This window comes from Toxorhynchites rutilus, chromosome 2 (genome assembly GCF_029784135.1).
Source record: "Toxorhynchites rutilus septentrionalis strain SRP chromosome 2, ASM2978413v1, whole genome shotgun sequence".
Taxonomy (NCBI): Eukaryota; Metazoa; Arthropoda; class Insecta; order Diptera; family Culicidae; genus Toxorhynchites; species Toxorhynchites rutilus.
The window spans coordinates 250,321,256-250,347,959 of NC_073745.1; the positions used below are offsets into that span (position 1 = coordinate 250,321,256).

At 40.4% G+C, this 26,704-nt stretch overlaps 3 protein-coding genes across 3 annotated transcripts; all 3 read right to left on the reverse strand.

Annotated features, from left to right (window-relative positions):
- Nucleotides 1-13,808: 13,808 nt before the first annotated feature.
- On the reverse strand, nucleotides 13,809-15,257 carry LOC129766802 (uncharacterized). Its single transcript, XM_055767396.1, has one exon. It carries the CDS (start codon nucleotides 15,255-15,257, stop codon nucleotides 13,809-13,811), a length of 1,449 nt encoding a protein of 482 aa, XP_055623371.1.
- Nucleotides 15,258-15,968: 711 nt separating this feature from the next.
- Nucleotides 15,969-17,183, reverse strand: LOC129766803 (uncharacterized). Its single transcript, XM_055767398.1, has one exon. The coding sequence runs from the start codon at nucleotides 17,181-17,183 to the stop codon at nucleotides 15,969-15,971; it is 1,215 nt and encodes a 404-aa protein (XP_055623373.1).
- Nucleotides 17,180-19,120, reverse strand: LOC129766804 (uncharacterized). Its single transcript, XM_055767399.1, has one exon. It carries the CDS (start codon nucleotides 19,118-19,120, stop codon nucleotides 17,180-17,182), a length of 1,941 nt encoding a protein of 646 aa, XP_055623374.1.
- Nucleotides 19,121-26,704: the final 7,584 nt, after the last annotated feature.

The following is a 26,704-nucleotide window of genomic DNA, read 5'->3' on the forward strand; positions in this document are numbered from 1 at the left end:
ATTCAGAGTATAATATTTTTTTAAACAATACTAGCTTATTGGCTTTAATTTTATATGTCGATCATCTGTATCGGTTCAGTAGATCAAAAGTTATGATTTTTTGTAGTGGAAAAAATGGGAAAAAAATTATTTTTCGGACCATCGGTAAATTTTGAAAAATAATAACTCAAAAATGAAAAAACGCCTCCCTGGTTTCGAGTTATGTCATGTAAAAAGTTCTCAGCTTTCCAAAAAAAATATAAAATATAAAAGCGCCCTTGGTCCCGAGACCATGAAAACTATAAAAAACAAAAACAATCATTAATAACGAAACCAAAATAAAAAATTTGTGCAGCTCTGCTATTTTAAAAGATCAGCTAATTGGCTTTAATTTGGTATGTCGATCATTAAAATCGGCTCAGTAGTTCAAAAATTATGAATTTTTGAAAAAAGTCATTTTTGGAAAAAAGAGGAAAAAGTTGATTTTTCGGACAACCTTAAAAATGGAAATAGTCACCCTAATGAAAAAAATACGGGTCTAATGTTTTGCGATAAGGAACAAAACTACCAATTTTCACGAAAATCTGTGAACCACTATATCGGTTTGGCATGGAATGGCTGCATGGTTGTATCAGTACAATTTTTGTGCGTCGTAAAATTACTCTAATAGCCAACCATCAAACAACAAACAATTCATTTAGATTTGTTTTTAAGTAGTAGAGCAAATGGGAATTGAAAACATCCATATAGATTGGTGCATTTTTTTTGTCCGATACTTTGCATACTGCTATTCTAAGACAAAAAAATAGTTTTTAAGTGCTTTAATTTTGCTCAAAATTGCAGCGATTGGTCACCAAACCATACCAAATGGGTATGGGTATGTCACTAAAGTATGGAGAAAGAGAAGGAGGTGCAGCCCATGAAGAAAAAGGGGTTTGATTTCTTATCAAAGCCTGCCAAATTCAGTTAGCATTTTCATAAAATTATAGTTTCATTCAAGCTAAAAAAATAATAAGTTGAAGAAAAAAGATAAGTAATAAGCAAACTAAAAAAGATAATAAGTTTTAACAAGTTGGTCGTGAAATACACAAAAATTGTCATAGATGGCAAGTTTCAACTTGAAATGGATGAAAGAAAACAACCTAAAAAAGGTTAAAACAAATATTCTCATGTATAACTGTTGAAGAAATTTTTGATTTTGTATATTTCCTATAGGAACTAAACATTTTCAAAAAGCTCCAAATCAGTTGTATTTATGAAATTATTATTTTTCTTTCCATTTTCTTTTTTTTTATTTTGCTTTATTCTCTTATTTTTTCCTACAAAGCCACTTAACCACAAGTTTTTCGGAAAGCCCAATCAATGATGTTTAACTCTTTGTGGTCGCTTGTCTGCTCTTAGCCACCACAGCAAGAAACCATGCTGATATCATATTTTACCTAACCAAGTATCAGTTTATGCTTTTCCTAAACGAAGCTTGATGTCTAGTGAACCTGTTCACGAATCAATACGGTGTTCCTATGAGTAATAGATAACGTTACTCAGCATCAAACAAAGTAGTCACCCACACAAGACAACGCACAGTGCGTTGAATGCATAAAAATGTGGGACAAAAATCATAACAGCAGAACTTAGCCATCGTGACACTTTGGTATGATGGAAAAGATTGTTCATAAGTATCAGAACTACTGTTTGCATAAATCTATCGTGTTATTTGAATAGTCGCATAAGAGTCTCAAGCGATAAAATCTTTGTTCAACTAAAGTTAAAAGTTCTGATCATTTCGGATACGCAGGAATCACCATTTGAGTAACAACTGGTTCAAACTATGTTGAAGTAGTTTTTTAAAGAGCCGGATAATTGTTTGCATAAGTGTCTTACGTCATCTGAATAAGCTCATGTAAGACAATCTTTGTTGAAAGTGAAAAGTGTTGATCGTTTCAGATACACATTGCTGGCAATCATTTAACATTTATTGCATTAATGGCAAAAGTGTCTCATATTCAACGGATAATAAAAATATAATTATGTATCGATACTTCATATGATTTACTCTTGGAGACTGTCTCGAAAGATTCCACACGAAGACGTCCCAGAAGGTCGATTTACTGCCAAATTTTTTTTCGAGATTACACCAGATCTCGTTATTTTAGGCATTTTTAAGTCATTTGGGCTCGAATTTTTTTTTTCAATTTTTAAAATTTCCTTCACTCCCCCTTGGAGATTTTCGAGGATCAAAAAATCAAAACTTCGAGCGCTTTGAGGCACCTCTAAATCATGTCCGATTAAAATGAATCTTTGCAGAGATCATTTTTTGGGCTAATAAACAAATTGTACATGGTCGGTTTTTGAAATTCTATGATGATTATTTTCCATACATCCATTGCCACCCTATAATACATATACACTGCGTTTCACAACCATAAAACCACTCAATTTTCCTGAGTTTCCAGAGATATGTGAGGAGTCGGTTGAATTGAAGTATATAGTGTTGGATATAATAACAATCTTCATTTATGAGACTGGTCATTTGAATTTTATTGTTATGTCCAGACGCGAAAAATAAAAAAAAAACAAAAAAATTCTAGTGTTTCATAACTCTCACTCCTTTACAAAATTAATGTAAGTTTCACATGAATTACAAAAAATTTCTAATTCGTGAAGATGCTATAGATGCTCAATCAGTTAAAATGACCCATTCGGAGTGGTTTCGACCAAGCTGCGCCATGTTGTAATGTGTATTTCGTTTTACGCAGAGGATACTGCTCATTTAAGCTCTTTAAATCACTCATACTGCTTATAAACCGCATCTACTATTCGTACGATCACTCCTCATAAGTTCTTGATAGGGTTTTGATCTAGTAAACAAGCTGACCAGTCCAGAATTTGAAGCCCCTATTCATGAAACCATGCCATGACTTTACGGATTTTATGAATTGATGCCAAATTACCCAATTATCACGGTGTTTTAGTTGCAAAAACAGGAGTTCGGCTCCTTTAAACCTATGTAACTGAGCCTGTAAAAATGAACGATTTAAATAAATAGTTGCAAAAACAGAAATAAATGATTCTGAAGTACTTCATTGCACTTCTGACTGTTCATTTGTGTTGATGGTAGATAACTAAACCAGGCCTTTTTTAATAGATTCACGTGCGAATAGTTGTGGAGCAGCGGTCTTGTCAGATTTCTTCTGCATCTATTGACAAACTACACCCATACCTCGCTATACGGCCGCTCTTTATACGGCTTTTCGTTGAACAAGCTTGAAACCGATCCGATAGAGTTTGTATGAATTTGTATTGGAATAATTGATTCATTATACGGCTTTTTTCTTAGCGGCCCAGAAACGTATCTAGGCCGAAAGCGAGGTATTTATGGGTGTATAAATTAACATATATAGATATGTCGTAGTATATGTAGAACCACATAGAACCATTGTATGTAATGGCCATTCACTTCATTCGTAGCTCAGTTTTCTTTTGTGAATGAGCGTGGTATAAAGTGTTCGTGAAGGCTTTACAATGCCGCGTGGAACGTAGGTGTCGGAACAGGAAAAATAGAAGATTTTAGCTTACCGCGAATGTGATTTGGGTAAATATACGTGAAATTGCGCGCCGTTTGAACAGATCTCATGTTATTATCAATTTTTTGAATAATCCTGATGGATATTGTGGTATCCTGAATTAGAGTGTAGCTCTGGTGATAAGTAAACAAAGAGAGCTCTGACGGATGCGTGCAGAAAAGATAGAAGTTGCTAGATGTGTCACGCAGTTTGCATGGAAAATGTGTTCGGTGTTTTACGGAGTATCACAAATATGGCAAAAACAAAAAAAGTGGACCCAAAAAAAAAGTCTGGACGAGTTCAATGAAGAATAATTAAAACCATACGCAACTCACTGAAGAGTTTGAACCAGATTGAGGCAGAACTATCGCTTGACGTTTTGCGAATAACAATCTACAGAATATTGAAAGGCTGACAAAAGTTGAAGCAAGCACCACGCCTTCTGCCCCGCCACAAGGAAGCCCGGCTCAAATTCGCACGTGACAACATGAGTCGAGATTGGAGTAAAGTATGTAGTCGCTTATCTTTTCAATTAAGTAATTTATTGAGCCGGTCTATTCTTTCAGGTCATCTTCTCTGATGAGAAGAAATTCAACTTGGATGGGCCAGATAGTTTTGATTCATACTGGAGAGATTTACGGAACGAGCCAAGTTATTTTACGACACGAAACTTTGGAGGAGGAACTTTGATGGTTTGGGGAGGATTCTGTCAAGACGGACGGTTTCCGTCAACTCGAGTAAACAGTCAGGAATACGTCGAAGTACTTCAAAATCATTTGCTGACGTTTTTGCATCAAAACCATCGTAATGAACTGGTATTCCAACAGGATAACGCATCAGTTCATAAGAGCCGGGCGACCATGGCATGGTACAATGAACATGGGATTCGGATTCTGGACTGGCCAGCTTGTTCACCAGATCAGAATCTGATAGAGAACTTGTGGGGATTGATCGTACGAAGAGTATATGCAGACAACAAGCAGTACGGAAATGTTGAAGAGCTTAAATAAGCAGTTTCGCCTGCGTGGAACGAGATACGAAGTATGCCGAACAGGTTATTTGAACTAATTGAGAACAGAGGAGGACCTACGCATTATTAACTTTTTGTAATTCATGCCGGTATTGACATTAATTCTGTAAGGAGTAGTAAATTTTCATTTGGTTTTATAGTTATGAAACACTAGAATTTTTGTTTTTTTAATTTTTCGCGCCTAGACACAATAATAAAATTCAAATGGCCAGTCTATGAGATGAAGATTGTTATTAAATCCAACACTATATACTTCAATTGAACCGACTCCTTAGATATCTCTAGAAACTCGGAAAAATTGAGTGGTTCTATAAATCTGTTTCAACCGCACAGATTCCATGTGATTTTGATATATTCAATGAGTAGACTAGGAATAGAAAATGAATGGATATTATGCACAACCGTTGGATGGATTGAACGCATCCATAATGATGATGGAGTGTCTTCCGTGGTTTGGATAACCATAACCCATACTTTGTCTTTGTTTATATCAAACATTATGTTTCCATTGCGGAGTTTGGACATTTTGTATCGACGTTTCGATGCATTCGAGTAATTTGAATGGTGAATAAGGAATTGGTTTTCAGATATGGCTTTGTAAATATTATTCTGTCCATACTTCCCAAGTCTGAAGATTTCACCCCCCTTTGCATTATTCTACATTTGATAGGCTGATAGCCTACCAACTTCGCCAATATTTGCAAGAATTAGTTAGTAAGTGATCAGTGATTGAGCTAGTGTACGTCTTTCAATTTTGTGCAGTTAGCTGTACTTTAGTTATACACCAAACCGCATCAACTAAAACGTTCCAAAACTCAACGATTCACGTGTTCATTCCATTTAAACTTGTTGTAATTGAAATTGTACGGTCTTGAATAAATAATGCTGCTTTTCGGGTGCCTCCTAATATTTGCAGCGAGCAAAAGTTTGTTTTTTTTGCTACTCAGATCCACTGGTGCAGTATGCTACAGCAGACGATAATCTCTGATGTTATATAAATCTTCCGTTTACGACCGAGAGAGGAACCATTCATTATTTATAAACACCCAAGCCTACCCTGGGCGAACAGAGCAAGCAAAACAAAAAGAATACACACAAACTTGAAAGTCAACTTAATCTTCAATCAAATGTTTATTACTTATTCATTTCTTTGCCGGCTCATGCATGATCGATCGAACTGTCGGTATTTTCTTGTAGCGAATATGAATGGCTTCCGGACTAGTCAGCGGCTGTGGCAAAGCGAAATTGAACCGTAAGTAAACATACAATGAGGCGAGAATCGAGGACGAGGCGCGCACAGCCCTTGGAAAAAGTTGACGGAACGAAATGAGTTTTCTTCCGTTTGTTCCGTTGGTGAGGGAAACGAAATTTCATATCTGCTCGTTATTTTTTCCCTCCCAGCTGTAGGTGAAAAATCTACAGTTACGAAACGTTTGCCAGCCTTTAGTATGAATGGGGAAAAGTATGAACTTGTCAAAAATAGTACTGACCTGCTTGAGTATACGCGACAGTGTAACGTGATTGCGTAGCCCACCCTCACACACAGGGAAGAGAATATGCAAATACAAATCTGGACAACAGAATGGAAGACCTGCCCCGGCTCCGTTAATAAACGGAACAGAAGAACAAAAAGTTTCTCCTCCGTCGTAACATTTGAATTTTTTGGCCGTTTGCCGGAGTGGCTCCGGGTGCCGTAATCGGAAAACAGCGTGTTATGCCTTGCGCTCAAAGAGTCCTAATTACTGAGGGATATTTGAGTACGTTCTCCAGCCAAATAGCCTGGGGGTGAATAAAATAATCTAGCCCAGTCGTTATAGCTATCAGCAGTGGAGTCAGCAATTATGTTCTGCTGTGCAGCATTCTCGAGGCAGAGCTGCTCGTACAGTCATTACGATTTGGTTTGTATGGCCAAGTGGATGATTATTAATACTTAAAGACACTATTATGGACGATAGCTGAATTGATTCGGAATTGGCCTCACTGGAGCTCCATTCGTTTGTTTGAGTAGGGACAATTTTTTGTAGGAGCAGTCTATAACGAAAGAGAATCATGAGACCAATTCAAAAGGAATGTTAGTATCCAAACCGTAGCTACATTTATTTAAAAATAACGCTTTTGTTCAAAAATTCTTATTAATACCGATCACGCACATGGCTTTATTTTGACGTAGGACTACGTCTTTCATTTCTATACCGGGGTGTAAAATCAAAGTTTCGAAAACGAAAGCGTTACGTCGGAGACCGAGATTTTGAGTGTTAATAGCTCCTAAACAACTGAACGAAATGGTATGATAAACACTTCATTCGAAAGATAAAATGTCTACGCGTTCTATACTTGTTACTTTCTGATCCAGAAACTTGTTTCAATAGTCTTAAATTTGCTTTCAAAATAGGCTATTGAAATCACCAATCGGTATATAAGCGAGCGCCGCTCGGAAATCCACTCAGTTCTAATTGAACAGCGATTGGAGCATGTTGTCGCTGTTGTGGTGAAGCTCTTCATTTATCATGAAAGCGCGGATGAACGGTGTCACCAAGAGCCTGTTTGTGCACCTTAGGCCAGAAGGGAATCCATCAGGAGGAGAGTGATGCTACAAACGGTTCCCCGGGAAGATCTCGAAACAGCCGCTACACACACACACATACACGCACGGAATTCTTTCCGTTTGGATCGAGAAAGATCCGGAAAATAATCTGCCAGTTCCTCTAGGAATTTAAAAATACATTCATGTGAAAGAGTTTATTTGAATGTTTTCTATCCATGTAACACTGTGACCAAATATGTTTCAATCAAGTGCTATTAACAGATGGTTATCGAGTTAGCATTAACCACTGGTGGGCTTCCAGTATCGAGGAAAATGTGGAAATATCTAATCGTTACTGAAAATAATCTGCCAGTTCCTCTGGGAATTTAAAATTACATTCATGTGAAAGAGTTTATTTTAATGTTTTCTATCCATGTAACACTGTGACCAAATACATTAGGTTTTGTGATTTTTCAATCAATCGCAATCAACAGGATAGCTTCTGAAGATTATTCTTCCCCATCAGTAGGATATTTCCGTATCCAATATTGGATGCATAAAACCTTGTGCCTCCAACGTAACGCTCTCGTTTTCGAAGTTCTCCAAATATTCATTCATTCAGAGTGAATTCAGATTCAACTTCATACAAATGATCTATAAATCAACGATAGTCCTACGTCACCCTTGCGGTTATACCATAGATATAACCCACTTCCTGTTCTTTAACAACAAGAAAAGTCAATACCCATTCAAAGGTGATGCTTCCGGAGAAGAAGGAGCCGGAGAGCAAGATAATTAATTCAGAACGAAGTTGAATACCAAATAACGCAAAAACGCATTAGCCATTCTTATAAATCAATTTACAACTCAGTTCTAAGAGAAGTATTATAATTTTGCTGGTTCATCCGGGTTTGAAGTAACATTTCACGTAACTATCATCTGGTTGGCGACCAAGATCTGTGAATGGCTTCTCAAGTTGAACAACCAGTCAATATTTATGACTTCGTACTTACACTACAGGGCTCAGGAGATTAAATCATCTTCATCCATCACCAACAATCACGAGCGGTCTTGAAATTGTTTTCCGATAGTACGAGGGTCATTTGAAAAGTCCGTGCAAACATAAAAACTACACAATCGCTTCACTTCGTCCAACGCTGCTCTACTTAGTTTGTTGATCTCTTCCGAATAATAGGATTTGTCCAAGTATGAAAATTGCAATTCCAAATGAAATTCGTCCAAAAAATGCAGATTTTAAAAACATGTATTTTTGATTCGAATGAAAGTTTGTATTCCGTTTGGGTTGGAGGAAATATGATTTTCCACAGCAATTGGGAATTTTTTGATAATTTATATCTCGAAAACTATGAGTTGTACCGAAATAGTGTCTAAGAAAGAGTTATAGCGTATTGATGTCTAAACATGGAAAAATATACACTGAGAAAAAAAATTAGTACTATTTTTTTTATTTACCAAAAAAATTAATTTGCAATATCCAAAATACATATTTTTTAATTAATTTTTTTTTTCATATAAAATAGAAGTCATGTAGAAAATTTTAAAAATGGGTCCAAGATGGTAAAACTATTTTTGACGAACTTTGTGGAACATCGAATTTTTATGAATTTCCGAAACTTCGAATTATTGTACGTTAGCAATCATCTTTAGCCACAAATTATGATTTCTGATGTGATTTAAAACAAAAATGCTCATTATAAATCTCCTTCTAAATGTAGCCATTCTCGAGATATTTTTGAAAATATTTTTAATTCATTGTCTTTTTATAGTAAATATTCCTTTTTAATATGTTTGTTGTGCTATACCGTCATGTCCATGAAATTTTATGAATTTGCTTGTAATTTTCAACAATTTTTTCCAAATACATCATTATGGTAAAAATTTATGTTTAGGAGTTACGTTGAAAAACATTTGAAGACATGTGGGTTAACACAAAACGTAGCGATATTAAAAAATCTTTTTTTATCTTAATACAAACTTTTAACATATTATTCGTGCTACACAATCAAAACACGAACAGTAGAATTGAAATCCCAACAACAAATACACCTTGTTGATTCAACCGGATGTTATGGGTACAAATATAATTAACTTGTTTACGTTTTGCCTGTAATAAAGTAATTGTTTTTATTTGGCAAATGATCAATAACAATATTTGAAAATGTAACGGGATTTCCTTCTGTTCTTGACTTTCACGCGGAGCAACGTAAAAACTCGTCTCGTTGCTGTGGGTTCTCACGGTACACTCCTTTCGGGTTCTCTCTTGATTCGCCACTCACTGTTTACTCGTCGGCCGTCTCTTGCTGCCTTACATCTCGGTCATCCTGAGAGGGATCTGGACTCCAGACCCGATACCTCTTCATGTAGCACGCCGCAGTTGTCGTCTGTCTCGGCCCTTCGCCGCTTACCTTTTCAACGCTGTAACGGTTGTTTGGCTTTACAATCACCACTTTGTATGGTCCCAGATACTCCGCCGCGTACTTCTTTCCCGATCCGAACTGCGTACGCTTGATGACCACGACGTCTCCTACTCTGTACTCCGTCGCCAGCTTCGCACGAAGATTGTACTCCGAACGCTGCTCTTCCTGCGCCTTTTCAATGGCAGCTCTCGCCTTCTCTCGGATTTCACGTCTCTGGTCGTCGAACTGCGCTATCTTGATCTCCTCCAACATCTCACCGAGTCGTACGTCGCCTTCATGTCGCATTTGTACACCGAAGAGAGCTTCAAACGGTGTTACACTCGTACTTTGATGAACACTAGCATTAATCCAGCGTTGGATGTTGCCGACGTGTTTGTACCATTTGGTTTTATCGTCCACACTCAGCTTCGTCAGCATGGCCAGGATCACCTGATTAACACGCTCGACTTGACCATTTCCCCTGGGAACACCTGTAGTTATCTCGATGTGCTCCACCTTCTGCTCGGCGCAATACTCCTTAAAATCGTGGGAGGTAAAGGCCGATCCTTTGTCGCTGACGATACGCCAAGGGTTTTCGAAGGTTTCACTCTGTTGCCGCAAACGTTGGATCACCTCAGCTGCAGTCGTCGTCATCGTAGGGTAAATCCACACGTACTTTGTAAAACCATCCACTACCACGAACAGATACTTGTAGAGTTTCTCCGTAGCGTCCATGGGTCCCACGTGATCAACGTGATACGTGTCGAACGGAACATCGCCTTTTGGGATCGGCGATAGAAGTCCTTCAGTTTTTCCTCGTTTCCTCTCCGCAAGGATGCACTTTATGCAGCACTCGATTTGCCTTTTAATTTTGGCACCGAGGTGCGGTATGTAGTAGTCGCGCTTGATTACGTCTTCCAGCTTCTTTACGCCAAAGTGTCCGCATCCGTGAGCACGCCGTATGACCTCGCTCTGTAGCTCCGCAGGAACGACTACCACTTCGCGCCCATCCACAACTTTCATCAGCAGATCACCTGTCACTATGTAATCCTCGAACTGTTGCGTCTTGAGCAGCTCGCAGATCACTCGTAGTCTCTCTTCGCGTCCTTGGGCATTTTTGATCAGCTCCAACACCGGGTCACCAGTCGTCACTATGACCGGGGCTCGGCTTAAAGCGTCGACGTGTTGCATTCGACTGCCCGGTCGATGCTCCACTGTGTATGTGTATTCTTCAAGTACCAACGCCCATCTAGCCACCCTTGGACTAAGATGTTTCCCCTTCAGTGTATGCTGGAACGCTGCACAGTCGGTCACAATCTTGAACGGTATGCCCAGCAGATACACTCGAAAACGTTCCACTGCATTCACGACCGCGAGCACTTCAAGGTGATAAGCACTGTAGTTTTTCTCCGCACTCTTCGTCTTCTGGCTCATGTAGTAAACGGGATGGAATTTTCCATCTGCATCCCGCTGGAGTAACACTGCACCATATCCCTCTTTACTCGCGTCGGTGTGCACTTCAGTTTCAGCAGCTGTGTCATAGATCTTCAACACCGGATCCGACACAAGACATTCCTTCAGCTGCTCGAAACTCTCACGTTGTTTCTCGCCGAACATAAATGACACGTCCTTTTTCAGCAGATCAGTTAGCGGTCTTGCTATTACCGCATAACCGGACACGAACTTTCGAAAATAACTGGTCAGTCCCAGAAATCGTTGCAGTTCTTTCTCGTTACTCGGCACTCGAAAATTCTTCACCGCGCGAATATTTTCGGGAGACAATCGGTACTTCCCTTCACTGATTAGGTATCCCAAGTATTCGACCTCACTCTTCAGGAACTGCGACTTTTCCCAGTTGAACTGCAGTCCGTTCTCACTTGCCACGCTCAGCACCTCTCGTAGGATAGTGAGGTTTTCTTCCGGCGTGTCTGACGCAATAATCGCGTCGTCGACGTAAATGATCAGCTTTCCTCGCCTAATCAAATCACGAAACACATCCAAGACGAAACGGCCAAAACTCGCGGGGCTGTTACATAGTCCGAACGGGGTCTTCAGAAACTCATACTGTCCCATATGCGTCACAAAACTCGTGTATTTTTGGCTGGAAGCCTCCACCGGCACGTGGAAGAAAGAATTCTTCAAGTCAAGAGTGGTGAAGACTTTGGCATTTTTGACGTGGGACTACATCTAACCGGAATATATGGAGGGTAAAATGAAAACCTAAACACAGAACATGCAGGAAAAAATGAAAGATTTCGAATGCTTATAGCTCGAACATTTCGTACTGGATAGGAGAGATGTTTGCATCACTTGATAGGGAATATTTCTACGCATCTATCGCAACTAACAAAATGCTGTTTTTCATTAGATAAACAATTGAATAACTGTAAAATATTAGGCGTTATCTAAACGCCCTAACTGCATCGTTTTGATTGGCCCGATTTACGGTTTCCCTAACACAGCCATCAAAACCAAGCAGCCTTGGGGAAATCGGCATTGCAAATACATGAAAGTAGGGGGACTTTTGTTCTCATCGAAAAATGTTCCCTAACACAGACTTTAAAACCAAGCAGTGAAATCGGCATTGCAAACACACGAAAGAGCCTAGAGGCGAGTGAACTGAAAAGTTTAAACCCTCTTAAAGCCAAAAAGAAGAAAAAGAACACACGAAAGTAGGGGGAGCTTTTGTTCCCACCGAAATGTGTTCCTTAATAGAGATTTCTAAACCAAGGTGCCTGGAGAAATCGGTATTTCAAATTCATGCAAGTCGGGGTGTTTATGCACAGCCAACAAAAAATGGATTTCTTCGGACACTTTTTACAAACTCAATTTATTAACGTTAATAACAACCATACAATTCCGGTATGTGGATAGCTCCAATCAATCTGTCTCGACCAACATTTATTCAGACACAGTATACAGACAAACAATACAGCTGACCGGCTAACAAAAAACTGACTCGATCTATACCGAATGCCTGGATCGAAACCGACTGCCTAAAGCTTTGTGTCTTTGTGTTGTGACAATAGATCACTAACGTGATCCACAACGTGGTGGTTCTAACAGTCTTATTATCGTTGGTTCTCGCTTCAACATATGCCGGCCGCCTTGAACTCTGCAAGGGTTCAAATAAGTGTTCTCTCACTCTAACTCCTTTTGATGTATAATAACTCCGAGGTTTGTTTTGATCCCACTTCGCAATCCTAACTGTTAATTTTTGTTTACCGTTCTACTGGGGGTGATAACCTTGGCGCTTCGTGAGTTGTGTTTGTTGTGATTCGTTGATTCGCCGTTATATACTATGGATCAGCTGATCGCACTTGATCTTGTATACATGTTGTGTTTGTTTACGGCTGATTTTCTGTTGGATTGAGTGTTGTGTAGTTCTACTGTGGTGTGATGTTTACAATTCTGGTTGATTATCATTCACTGTGTTTTCTTCTGCTGTCTTATTGAACGTGATAATCGTAGGTTTACTGTTGGTGCTGGATTCAGTGTAGACTATTTGTTGCTGTTTTTAAGAATCATCGACTGATGGACTGGACTGATGGCTGGAAATACACTCTGATTTTCGCTGATTTGCCGTTGCTGTTGCGTCTGGTTTTACTAACGTTGGTACTGACTGGACGTAAATTGCTGCCTGCTTTTGGGAATTGACATCCGGGGAACTATTTGCTGAATTCGATGGCACTCGCGCTGAGCTGTGCAACTGTATCGGGAAGAACCATACTGGTGGTCGAATTTCTTGCTAATGGTAGATTCGTTGGCTGTGTGTTTCTGTTAATCGCTTGCGGAACCGTCTAGATGTTGGAGTAGTTTCGCTACGCATAAAATGAGAGGGTGCTTTTACATCAATAAAAAGTACTATAACATGACTTACCTGATACGGAGGCCCTCCTGGGCCTCCGCAATCGCCGGTTGGCGACGCGACCTTGGAGTTCGAGGTACTCTTCTCCAATGCAGACCAATTGTTTTCATGGTCGCTAGCTTGGGGCCGTCCAAATGGGCAATCAGGTTCGTTGACCATCACCGATGACCATGGGAAGTTGAATTGTACTATTCATCTATCTGCATGCACACAACCACGACCCACCACCGAAACGAAACTGTTTACCTCCACTGTTCTGAGACACAGCTACCAGGTGAGCTCTGATTGGACTGGGCGTTTTCCGAACCAGACAGAATGTAGCTGACAAAAATACACAATTAGCTTTTTGAAATTCGAATTTAAACATTACTTAACTGGGTTGCGGAGGTCTTTCGACCTCCGCCGGTGGAGGAGTCCAATTCTCCCCTTACAATAATGTGTTGTTGTCACGAATGGGTAATACGCAAACCTTGGAAATTGCTCTCTGGTAACTTCCATCCGGGGTGCGAACAGTAACTACTCGGATGTTGCCATCCGATCCTTGATGGATTTCAGTTATCCGTCCCAATCGCCATCTCAATGGGGGAAGATTATCCTCCTTTAAAACAACCATCGTTCCGACTGATAGGTTCTCCCGTCGTCGAGTCCATCGTGTGCGGTTTTGTAAATTAGACAAGTACATGTGAGACCACTTCTTCCAGAGTTGCTGTGTGTAGTGCTGGATCCTTTGCCATGCCGACAAACGATTTTCTGGTAAATGTTCCAAATTCGGTTCGGGGATAGCTGTGAGCGGTCGTTGAATAAGGAAGTGGCCTGGAGTGAGTGCTTCATAATCTGTTGGGTCGTTGCTTATTGGCGTCAGAGGTCGGGAGTTTAAGATCGCCTCAATTTGAACTAACACAGTCTGCATTTCGTCGTAAATAAGCGTGCGAGTTCCAATGGTTCTCTTGAACAGTGTCTTGAAAGCCTTTACTGCTGATTCCCACAGACCCCCGAAATTGGGTGAGCGGGCAGGGATAAAACGAAACTCTATGTTATCGTTCTCGACTCCATGAATTACAGCTTCTTGAAATTGTTGACTGTTGAAAAGGCGTTGAAGTTCATGAACCTCTCTCCTAGCCCCGACGAAATTTTTTGCGTTGTCGCACATGATGAGTGTCGGTTTACCCCGACGTGCACTGAATCGTTTCAGTGACGCGAGAAAGGCTTGAGTCGTCAAATCGGCTACCAGTTCCAAATGTACTGCCTTCGTTACTAGGCAGATGTAAATGGCCACGAAACATTTCACGGGACGACTGCGGCGTTGTGGATAAGCAATCTGGAACGGCCCACAGTAATCCACTCCTACCTTTTGGAACGAAACACAAGGAGTTACTCTATCTGGAGGAAGATCAGCCATCAGTTTCTCTTGGATTTTGGGTTTCACACGAAAACACGGTACACATTCATGTATCGTTTTTCTGGCTAGATTTCGAGCATTCGTCAACCAAAACCTCTCTCTAACAGCGGATATCAGCAGCTGTTGTCCAGCATGAAACAATTTCCGATGATAATGTACCATGACCAACTGCGCTAGAGGATGACGGTGGTCCAGAATGTATGGATGTTTTCGATTGTTAGAAACGGCTGCATGTTCTAACCGGCCGCCGACACAAAGTATTCCATCTATCAATCGTGGATTTAGTGACATTAATCTCGACGACTTATTGACTAGATTATGATTGGACAGGTCTGCGATTTCTTGAGGAAAACTCTCTTTCTGAGACAGCCTTACCAGTAGCCGGAGTGCTGCATCGAGTTCATCCAACTGAAGAACCTCGATTCTACGGCAGGTTCGGTTGGACGACTGAGCGTTGAATCGGAATCGGCAAATCATCGCAGTCAATCGTATCAAATCAGTGAGGGACGATCGCAAGCTGAATATTTCGCTGACACTGCATGTTTGGAGGACCACAGCAACACTTTTTTCTTCTAAATATGATGGAAGTATGTTTCCTTCAGCAACGGTCTGTGTTTGTGGCCAGTAATTTTCTTCAAACATAAGCCATGGTGGACCCTGAAACCATATGGATTGATAGTGTAGCTGTGCTGGAGTCATGCCCCGGGAGATGATATATGCTGGGTTCACCAGTCCGGGAACATGTTTCCAAATTCCATCTCTCGTTATGTGCTGAATCTCTGAAACTCGATTGGCGACAAACTATTTCCACCTAGAAGGTGTGGACGATAACCAACACTTCACGATCATGGAATCCGTCCAGAAATAGGCCTTAGCGTCAAGGTGTGTGCTGGAAAGAACCTTCTCGTACAGATGTGCTAACAGTAGCGCGGCTGACAGCTCTAATCTGGGGATAGACTGTTTCTTAGTTTTTCGCTTCAGGTTGTCTAAAGGGGCCACTCTCGACTTCGAAATTAGCAGGTGTACCGTGACCAATCCACAACTGGAAATTGAGCGGACGAATATGCAGGCCCCATATGCCTTTTCAGAAGCATCGCAAAATCCATGGAACTCAATCTTCCCTGTCCTCCTGAAACCAACCCAACGGGGAACTGAAAGCTCATCAAGACCTTTCAGATTTCTTCGATACTATTGCCATTGATCCTGAAGTTCTGCTGGAAGTGGTTCATCCCACCCGCACTGCTGCTTCCACAACTCTTGGATGAATATCTTGGCCTGTACTATGACCGGGCCAACCAGTCCTAGTGGGTCGAAAAGTCTGGACACATCTGACAGTACAGAACGCTTGGTGATGAAGGTTGCCGAGGCCCACTTAGGTGTGCTGAACTGGAAGGTGTCTGTGGATAATTCCCACACAAGACCAAGTGTTTTGATGACAGAGTTGGATGAATCTAGTTGAAGGTGGGAGCGGTCGTCATGTAAATGCTCAGGAATATCCGAAAGAATTTCGCTACAGTTTGAACTCCATTTCCTGAGAGGGAATCCCGCTGAATCTAGCAGGTTGATCAATTCACTCACAACCATTTTTCCTTGTGGGATCTGATCTACACCGGATAAAAGATCATCCATATAGAAGTCTCTTCTTAGAATTTTCGCCGCCGTTGGATGTGTTTCTTCACTGATGTCAGCCAGCTGCTGTAGACATTTCGTTGCTAAATATGGTGCACATGCTGTACCATATGTCACAGTCGTCAACTCGTACGTTCGGATATCATCAGTTGGAGAATCTCTCCACAGTATTCGCTGTAAGGCACCGTCATCAGGTTGGACACGTATCATGCGGTACATCTTAGCGATGTCTGCTACTACTGCATAACGATGTAAGCAAAATCGAACAATTATATTAATCAAATCTTCCTGAATAACAGGGCCGATCATTAAGGCGTCGTTCAAAGAAACTCCCGTGGTCGTGAGACATGACGCGTCAAAAACAACACGTAGTTTTGTAGTTGTACTCTCCGGTTTCATGACAGCATGATGTGGAAGATAGTAGACAGTTTTGGTTGTTTGTACTGCAACCTCCTTCATGTGTCCGAGCAGCTGGTATTCGTGGATAAAATCAGTGTATGCATTCCGCAACTCAGGATTTGCATGAAGTCGTCGCTCTAGCCCCATAAATCTTCTCATCGCAGTAGTCCTCGACTCACCAAGCTGTTCAATTATCAGTGGTTTCTTCGGTAGGGTAACTACAAATCGTCCCGTTGTATCTCTGCATGTTGTCTGCTCGAAAATCGTCTCGCATGCTGATTCTTCTACAGAGTTAGTACTATTTGTTCTACAGGTCTCGAGTTCCCAAAACTTGGTCAACTGATCCTGGATATTCGTAGTCACACAAAGATTCATAGCTGCAGTAGGTTTATCAACATGATTATTGGGAACTCGACCGGAAACGATCCATCCCAACACAGTGTTTCGTAGCCTTCTCTCAGCAAGTCAAAGTAGAACTCTGCTCCGATGATCAGGTCGATCGTTGCAGGTCTGTTGAACCACGGATCAGCAAGAAGACAGGCGTCGGGGAGATTCCATTGTGTTGGATCGAAACGTACTGTTGGTAGTTCAGTTGTCAGGTTTGGCAGCACGTAAAACTGCATGTCTTCGGAAAAGGTTGGAAAGATGTTCGATCTCGAACTCACTCTTGCGCTCACCATCGTCGTAGACGTCGAACACGCTGAACCGATGCCCTGCACGGACAAAAACGCTGGAATTTTCCGGAACTGCAGCTTCGTAGCAAAGCTTCTCGTCATCAAACAGTGCTGGGAACATGAATCAAGCAAAGCTCGGGCCAACATTGTATTTCCCACACGATCTCTCACAGTCACAAGAGCGGTTGACAGTATGACATTGTGTGTGGGTACTACCGGTACTGTTACGAAAGTGTTGCTATTGGTAGCATTGTTTGATGTGGATTGTGGTTGAAGGCTATGCGAGTCTGTAGTCTGTAGTGCATGTCCAGTGTTAGTGTATGTTTGTTGGTTCGGATTGTGTAGCTGAGATTGTGGCTGTCGCGGTTCTGGGTGGACTGTCGGAGGTCTCGATGGCAGCAGTGGAACGGAGGATATATCCGACGGCGATTCAGGATGAAGCATAGAATGATGTTTCTGCGCGCAGTGATGGCAAGCACCTCTTTCACAAACCCAAGCTTGGTGACCTGGACGAAGACAGTTGCGGCAAAGTTTGTTCTTCATAACGACGTTGTTGCGCTCCATGATCTGCATCCCTTGGAATTTTCCACACAGAAAAGCTGAATGAAATGGACCACTACAGAAGGGACATTTCCAAGTTGTGTTCACCAAAGTATGACATGCTGAATATTTTGTCGGTCGTTGATCGGGAACAATGCTCTTGGTTGACATCACTGATTGGAGTACCGAACAGTGACCTCGTAGGAATGATAGGAGACCTTCGTATGTCGGGACGTCTTTAGAACTATGGTGTGTTTCCCAAGCACGAAGCGTTGCAGCATCCAATCTCGAGCACATCATATGCACAAGAATAGTACTCCAACCAGCTGTGTTCTCCCCACTTTTCTCTAACATCTGCAAATTATTTTCGAAGTCACTGATTAAACGGCTGAGACCTTCAAAACTTTCTCTTTTGAGTGAATCGACTGCAAATAGCGCATCAAGATAGGTTTTCACTATCACCTTTTTATTCTCGTATCGGTTTACAAGCGCTTTCCATGCCACCTCGTAATTTGCAGCTGACAGCTCAATGGATCGAATCTCCTGTAATGCATCTCCATCCAATGACGATTTCAGATAAGTGAACCTATCCACTTCGGTGAGCTGCTTGTTCTGGTGAATCAAACTATTGAACGTGTCTCGAAAGGGAATCCATTCACTGATCTTTCCGCTGAAGGAGGGAAGCCGAATCTCGGGAAGCTTAACTCTTGAGAAGGTTGTTACTTCTGCTATGGAACTACCGCGGTCACTGGCCGAAGTAGAGCTGGAACTGCGCCGAAAACCAAGCAAACTGGATTTCAGCCCGTAATACTGATTGTCGAAATCTTGCATAACCTGGTAATTAATCATCTCTTGCTGTTGTACCGATTCTTCTTTTGCATCAACGTCCTCTTCTGATAACTGGTCTTCCAAAAGCAGCTCTATTTTGCCACGAATGGCGTAAAATTCCTTGGACACTTCTTCGAGACCTTGCAGACGTGCATCTACTTGCACTTCATCTCTATCCGCTGTGTATTCTTCCACGAAGCGAGCGATCAATGAAAGATTATTTAACAGCTGACGCTCGCGTTTCTGCAAAGTACGCAGTTCACCCGGCATTCTACGCAGCGATTCACTTGAATGGTTCACTTTTCAGACAATACAGATCGACTCGACGTTCCACTACTCGCGACCTTGCTTGACAAAAAATATTTAATTTCTCTTTATCGTGGTTAGCCACATGCATCAAGCCACCGTTTTTGGCTGCTACTTCTGTGCTACTTTTCTGCTTTCTCCGCTTTCCGTCCTCCGCTATACTATAGGTGTTGATTCCAGTGGAAAATACTGCAACTCCGTTGAATCCTTGCTCAATTTGGTTCGTTTTATTTACACAATTAACAACTTGAATTTCTAGCTTTATCCAATTCCAATTAGCAATTCACCACTTCTACACAATTGCCTATTGTTCTTTTCACACAGCTTTTCAGAGTCGACCGGAATTCTTTTTCTGCGTACGGATCCGGTTCGAAGGACCAAAAATGTTTATGCACAACCAACAAAAAACGGATTTCTTCGGACACTTTTTACAAACTCAATTTATTAACGTTAATAACAACCATACAATTCCGGTATGTGGATAGCTCCAATCAATCTGTCTCGACCAACATTTATTCAGACACAGTATACAGACAAACAATACAGCTGACCGGCTAACAAAAAACTGACTCGATCTATACCGAATGCCTGGATCGAAACCGACTGCCTAAAGCTTTGTGTCTGAGTGAGACAACAATAGATCACTAACGTGATCCACAACGTGGTGGTTCTAACAGTCTTATTATCGTTGGTTCTCGCTTCAACACGGGGGTATTTTTGTTCCGACTGGAATGTGTAAATTACAGGAAAAATGTATCTCCCTTTGCGGGACTGCACTGCCATTTTATATTGTTCTTCGTTTGATGTTCGCAGTAATCACTTATCCGAATGTTGAGCAGTTTTTTTTTTTTGAACGATTCACATACTTTATAATCTACGGTAGAAATCCACTACAATTTTTAAATTTTTCTCATTTATGGAAGCGTGTCTGCGCCATTGTCGTAACCGTCCATTTTTTTTTCACCGAGTATCTCCTCGATGCACGTCAGTCCGCTGCGAATGTAGCCAAGAGAATCTCGAACGTTTCGGACTTGTGCCGCTCAACGACATTCGTTTGATTTCAGACGAGCGCCGAGGGGCTTCCAAATATTCTAATTACGTACGTATTAATTATCATTTTGATGTTTCAACTTATATTTTATAATAATTTATTCTTTATCTTTTGAGTATGACGAGACACATAGTAAACATTTTCATTTGCTAATTAAATCATTTTTATTTACACAATTCCCATCCTCTACAATTGGGTGTTGTTTGTTCACTCCACCAGTGTTTACCGAGAGATGATGACAGAAGGATTGTAAACAGTCGTTGGATGGTGCGTATCAGATAAAAGATACCGAAGTGGAACGAGATATGATGAAAACCGCCCTCTTTGATCCTAGACGTGATGCCTGCTGTGTTATGTATGGATGAAATAAATATAAAAAAAAATCATCAATGTAATATAAGATAATTACCAAAATCCAAATTTTTTTCTCATCAGTAAAAACATGTTACTTCAACATAAAGAAAATATATTTGAAATGGAGAAGCTAATTTTGTTTTATAATTTTTAAACGACTCGTTGTCGAGCAGGAGCACACCTTGGTTTTATTTATGAAAATTGAAACAAATCATTTTATATATAAATTTTACAGTTACACTTGTGCTAAATTTTTCGAAATACACGATCGGTCATTGATGTGAAATTTCACGAAGCAACCAACATTAACGTTCCAAATTTAAATTTTATTTATTTTTGCAATATAAAAATGCCCCCGTCTGTCAAATATTTGCAATGGCGATTTCCCCCAGGCAGCTTGGTTTTGATGTCTCTGTTAGGGAATACATTCCGGTGGGAGCAAAAGCTACACCTACTTTTATGTATTTGCAATGCCGAATTCTCTCAGGCAGCTTGGTTTTGATGTCTCTGTTAGGGACCCGCCGCATGTATCGTCAATTTCGACCAATCAGAAGTGGCTATTTCCGTTAGGAAAGGGGTTGAAATTTTTCAATTGTTCGATAGTTAGTTTTATGACATATATTACTTTCTTCAATATAAAAAATTGTTATGGAGTGCCGAAATCGATTGACGCAAAAATTTAATCAATCCATCATGAAATGACTGAGCAATAAGGGTTTGAAATTCGACAATTTTCACGATGTGCTCGATTTTCGATTTTCAATTTGTACCCCAATATGTTCCCGAAAGACGTAATCCTACGTCAAAAAATTGTTTTGCAGATTTGTGTCAGGAGAATCCAGTTGAACTTAAGCATTATACAAGTACGGACCAGAGAGCTATTATTACAGGTCTCATTTCGAACTTCGGCAGAGATCCCAATATATTTATGAAGGATCTTTTTTTTTATTCTGATAAAGGTGAAATGTACAGAAATCAGGAAATATCAGGATCATTTCAGATAAATCAGGTAGTTTTTTCAGGATATCAGGGAACGTGCCAAAAAGTCTGGGAAATCCTAAAAAATCAGGAAGGTTGGCATCTCTACGTACGACAATAAAAGGAAAGCATCATTGGGAGCTGGGCAAATGTTGAAATGAGCAGCAATTGTACTCAGCCACAAGCGGCAAAGTTTAGGATTGCTCAATTTCACGGAGCATGGTAATTTTCTCCGTCATTTTCAGCCAGCATAAGCAACAAATGTGAAAAAGACGCCAAAACTTTTGTTTCGATTGCAAGTTTTACCGCAAACAAAACGCAGCTAAAGGATACGTCGAACAATGCAACACAACATAGTGAACACAATGCACAATGTTGACATACAAAAATATACTTGGAAATAAGAGGCTGCACAATAATGCACGCTTCTGGTGAAGTAATACTTGTCATAACATCGACTGCAAGCTATTTTTAAAAACAGCCTTTTTTCAGTACTTTTGTTTCCGATGGCGGAAAAAGAAAACCGTCATTGTTCCCCGAAACAACAGTATTTTGTTCTGTTCTGGTGCATCTTAATCAGTATGTTGCAAAACATGTTTGCGCCCCGTTGTTTGACTCATGCAGTGAAATTCAATGAAAGGTTGCAAAACAAACTAGGTTCAATGTCCAACGAAGGAACAGCGGCAAAGTTACCATCCGGATGATCATTTCTAAGTTAGTTGACTGCCCACTTATATTTGACTGCTCATAATCCGTACCCAAGGGAGAGGGCACGATTGTCCATCCCCCAACATAAAATCAGCATCATATTCGCTTATGAAAACCGAGCTGACTTTATTAGTGAGAACACTTTAGTAAGTTCTCGTTTCTCGTATTACTTCCACTCTCGACAGCTTAGAACAGTCCTATTCTTTTGGAGGTGGAAAGAGACTCATTGAAAGGAGCGGTCTGACGGCAGCCGTCCAGGATGCAGTACCCTTCTTTTCGTTCACTTCTCTGCGGAACGTGTGCTCATAATGTTGCAGCCATAAGCAAAGCACCTCAGCCCCCCTCTCCCCCTTCTCTATCTTCTTCTTCTGCTGCTGCCAGCTGTCGTTCTTTTTTTCCCGTTTGATTTGTAGCGGCAAGTGATATGTGGGTGCGCAAATGCTCACACAATACGTTTGCCACACCACGCTCCGGTGAAACTTCTGCAAGTGTAAACTGCGCTAAAGACTTGGTGTCTTTTGTATTGAAGTACTCACCAACCTTGAACTTTGAATGAGCGGCGGCAAACCTTCCGCAGCCCATAGCTTCATATGAATACAATACATTACGAGCGGCAAAAAGGCGGCAAAAACTTCTGCTCGGTGAAAATCGTAATATAAGAAATCATTTCCACCTGCTGTGTGGTGTTGATGCTGCAGCTGCTGCACTTTCGAATACAGTAAACTGGTGGTGGTCCAGTGGGTTAAATTCCTCTGTAATGAACAAGTTATAATTTGCGAATGTGGAGCTGAAGTTTGGTGCAGGTCTCATGCGGAATCCAAGTTGTTTTTGCCGGAGAAACTTTTTTGTATTTGGGTTTGAACATAAAAAATGGTAACATCCGCAGTGCTATGAAACAGATGAACATATTTGCCTAGCAGGTTCCACTTCAGTTATATTGTCAGTCGCAGTTGCGGAAGCCGGTCATAATGAAGTACCGTCATAAAATTAACAAAGTTGTACGAAATAAACAAAACAGATACTTAATAAATTCGACTTTGTTGTAATCAGAGTGAACTGCATTGATTATAAATGAAAAATTATCGACAAGTTATTCTGTGCAGAGAGCATCGTTAATCAAATATATTGCAAACATAAGAACTTACAGAATTATTGGCACAATTACAGCACATTGTGAGGATTATGACACATTTACCCAAAACCCACTCACCCGAAAGAAATTCACCCGAATCCCACTCACCCGAATGTAACGAATACCCGAATGCGACAGCTACCCAAATGTAACATCTACCCGAAAGAATAATAATATTAGGCTCTCAAAAAGTCCTGCGGTATTTCCGCGAGGTGTCGTTGTAAGCGCGTAGTTCTAGTTGTATTCATTGTATCGAGTCATACTATAGCTTGTTGGAAAGGTATTTTTGCGCGCTATAATAGTCCTTGACAGTGTTTTGTTTGGTTAAGTCGTTCGTGAGTTATAGTGTCGCAAATATGGAGCAAAATAAAGAGAAAATCCGACATATTTTACAGTACTACTATGACAAAGGCAAAAATGCATCTCAAGCTGCCAATAAAATTTGTGCAGTTTATGAACCCGATACAGTTTCCATTTCCACCGCACAACGGTGGTTTCAACGTTTTCGTTCTGGTGTAGAGGTCGTCGAAGATGCGCCACGCTCCGGAAGGCCTGTTGTCGAAAATTGCGACAAAATCGCTGAATTAGCCGAGAAAGACCGGCACAGTAGCAGCCGTAGCATCGGCCAAGAGCTGGGGATAAGTCATCAAACCGTTATTAACCATTTGAAGAAGCTTGGATTCACAAAGAAGCTCGATGTATGGGTGCCACACACGTTGACGCAAAAAAACATCTTTGACCGTATCGACGCATGTGAATCGCTGCTGAATCGCAACAAAATCGACCCGTTTCTGAAGCGGATGGTGACTGGCGATGAAAAGTGGGTCACTTACGACAACGTGAAGCGCAAACGGTCGTGGTCGAAGCCCACTGAAGCGGCTCAGATGGTGGCCAAGCCCTCATTAACGGCCATGAAGGTTCTGCTGTGTGTTTGGTGGGATTGTCAAGGAATAATCTATTATGAGCTGCTTCCCTATGGCCAAACGCTCAATTCGGACCTGTACTGCCAACAACTGGACCGCTTGAAGGTAGCACTCATGAAGAAGAGGCCATCTTTGATAAACAGAGGCCGCATTGTCTTCCATCAGGACAACGCCAGGCCACACACTTCTTTGGTGACGCGCCAGAAGCTCCGGGAGCTCGGATGGGAGGTTCTTTTGCATCCGCCGTATAGTCCGGACCTTGCACCATATGACTACCACTTGTTTTTGTCCATGGAGAACGAGCTAGGTAATCAGAAGTTAGCCACAAAAGAAGCCTGTGAAAATTGGCTATCCGAGTTTTTTGCCAATAAGGAAGCGAGCTTCTGTAACAGGGGTATTATGAAGTTGGCATCTCGTTGGGAACAAGTCATCGAACAAAACGGCGCATATTTCACTTAAAACAGATGATTGTAACTAATTTTATGAACAAATGAAAATTCAAAAAAAAAATACCGCAGGATTTTTTTGACAGCCTAATATAATTGAATAATACGCAAATTTTATTATTAGGAAGTATTTGTATATTTCTGATCAGTGTTATATAAAGATCATCTTTGTCTCGTACATTCATTTCCATTCGAAAAGTAATTTTCGTGGGTAGTGCATTTTGAGAAAAAGTGGCGAATCCTTTTCAAAATAATGAAAAGTGAAAGAATGCAGTTTTATAACGTATTATGAAGTTTATCCATTCATATGGATGACGCAGCCCGTTTACTTGAAAGAAAGCTGACAATTTATGTATACACGTATTATGGCACTGAAGTGCAATTTTAATTATGAATTTATTTTTTTCGCAATAAACTTCATTCTGAGATCACTGTAATGGGAGCGAGGATAAGGAACCGAGGAGACCTCAAGCCGCCGAGCTGTCGCAATCCGAGTCGGCCGACGACACGCTTCGGACCCCATACGTTTATCTTCTTTATAGCGAACTCGTATTTTTTGTTTGAGTAAATGCTTTCAGCTGTAATTCAATTGTTTTAGTTTTCATATGTTCCACATTTATGCGTCCTCTGTTTTTATCTACCCACCGCATCGTAACAATATGTTGCGATTCCAATGTGATACATCAACCAATTAGGCACAATTAATTATTAATAATTTTAGAAATGTAGAATACAGTTTGTGTAATCAATTTCAAGATGATTATTGAAAACGAAAGTTACGAATCGTTCATGCTGAGAGTCATGTAGCATTTTATACTTCTTATTGCAATATTTAAAAAATTACAGATGATTTTTTATCCTTTCCGTGTTTTTTTTTTTTTTTGATTATCGGTCATAAACCAAGGTCCAGACACAATCAACTTAAAGTGAACTTGTTCTTTTATATAATTTTTGGGCATTCAATGTCATGATGGAAATTCACCATTATACTACAAAAAAACTGTTTTTGGCATTTTTTTTTAAATCGATGCGAAAAATTTGAATTTTTTTACGTAGGACTACGTCTTCCATCAAGAGAGTCAAATCAGAAAACTGGTCCCGTTTTCATGGAATAAAGTTTACGTTGATAACTATTTTAGCTGCGAATGGTTTTTGACCAGGGTTGCCACATATACAAAATATTCTGAATTTTACAGGATTTTCGACAAATTTCAGGTACAGAATCTGTATATAAAGAATTACAGATTTTCAGCAAAAAATAGAATTTACAGTTTTTTTTTAAATTCAATGTTCAATGTTAACGTGATGGCTTTTGTTGGAGGCAGTTGTTAAACTTGAGCGGTTTGAAGTGCTTAAACTATTAAAGTTTTCCTTCCAAGTTAAGTATGATCATAGTCAATCCGCCAATCATATATTGACTTATTTAAACGATCTAAACCGATTATGTTGTTCCTAAACTTGAAATACTGCTCATCAATAACGTCAGTTGCACTTTTCAATCAAAAAGTTCTCTATTTTGTGAACTTTATAATGAGACAGGAATGTTTTTTTTTTTATTATATTGGGTAACTTATGTTTGGCAACGATTCACTAATGTAAACCATCTTGATGTGACAGAGTTTGAAGATTCTCTGAAGAAGCCTGAGGATGTGTACGTTGGTGTCGATGCAGAAGAAGCTGAAAAAGGATTGGATGCAGCCGATACATAGTTAGGAAATTGATGCGCCAATTTCCTTAATTGCTGAAGCAGGTAATAGGGGATAACGAATTCAGGCTACTTAATACGAATCTTCTGGGGCCAAAATTGAGTGACTCGGATATAACTTAGTTTAATTTTTGTATCCGTTGCTAAGGTCGTTTGTGTGATACTATAATTTCATTTCAATATAAATTTTTGGTAACATTCATTACCGTGCGTGAAGAGATTTTTTTCGCTTTACAATACCAACAAAACAA

Excerpts from the sequence above, each read along its gene's own strand:
- LOC129766803 (XM_055767398.1), bottom strand. The coding sequence starts at position 17,183 with ATGAATCTTTGTGTGACTACGAATATCCAGGATCAGTTGACCAAGTTT.
- LOC129766804 (XM_055767399.1), bottom strand. The coding sequence starts at position 19,120 with ATGCCGGGTGAACTGCGTACTTTGCAGAAACGCGAGCGTCAGCTGTTA.
- LOC129766802 (XM_055767396.1), bottom strand. The coding sequence starts at position 15,257 with ATGATTTGCCGATTCCGATTCAACGCTCAGTCGTCCAACCGAACCTGC.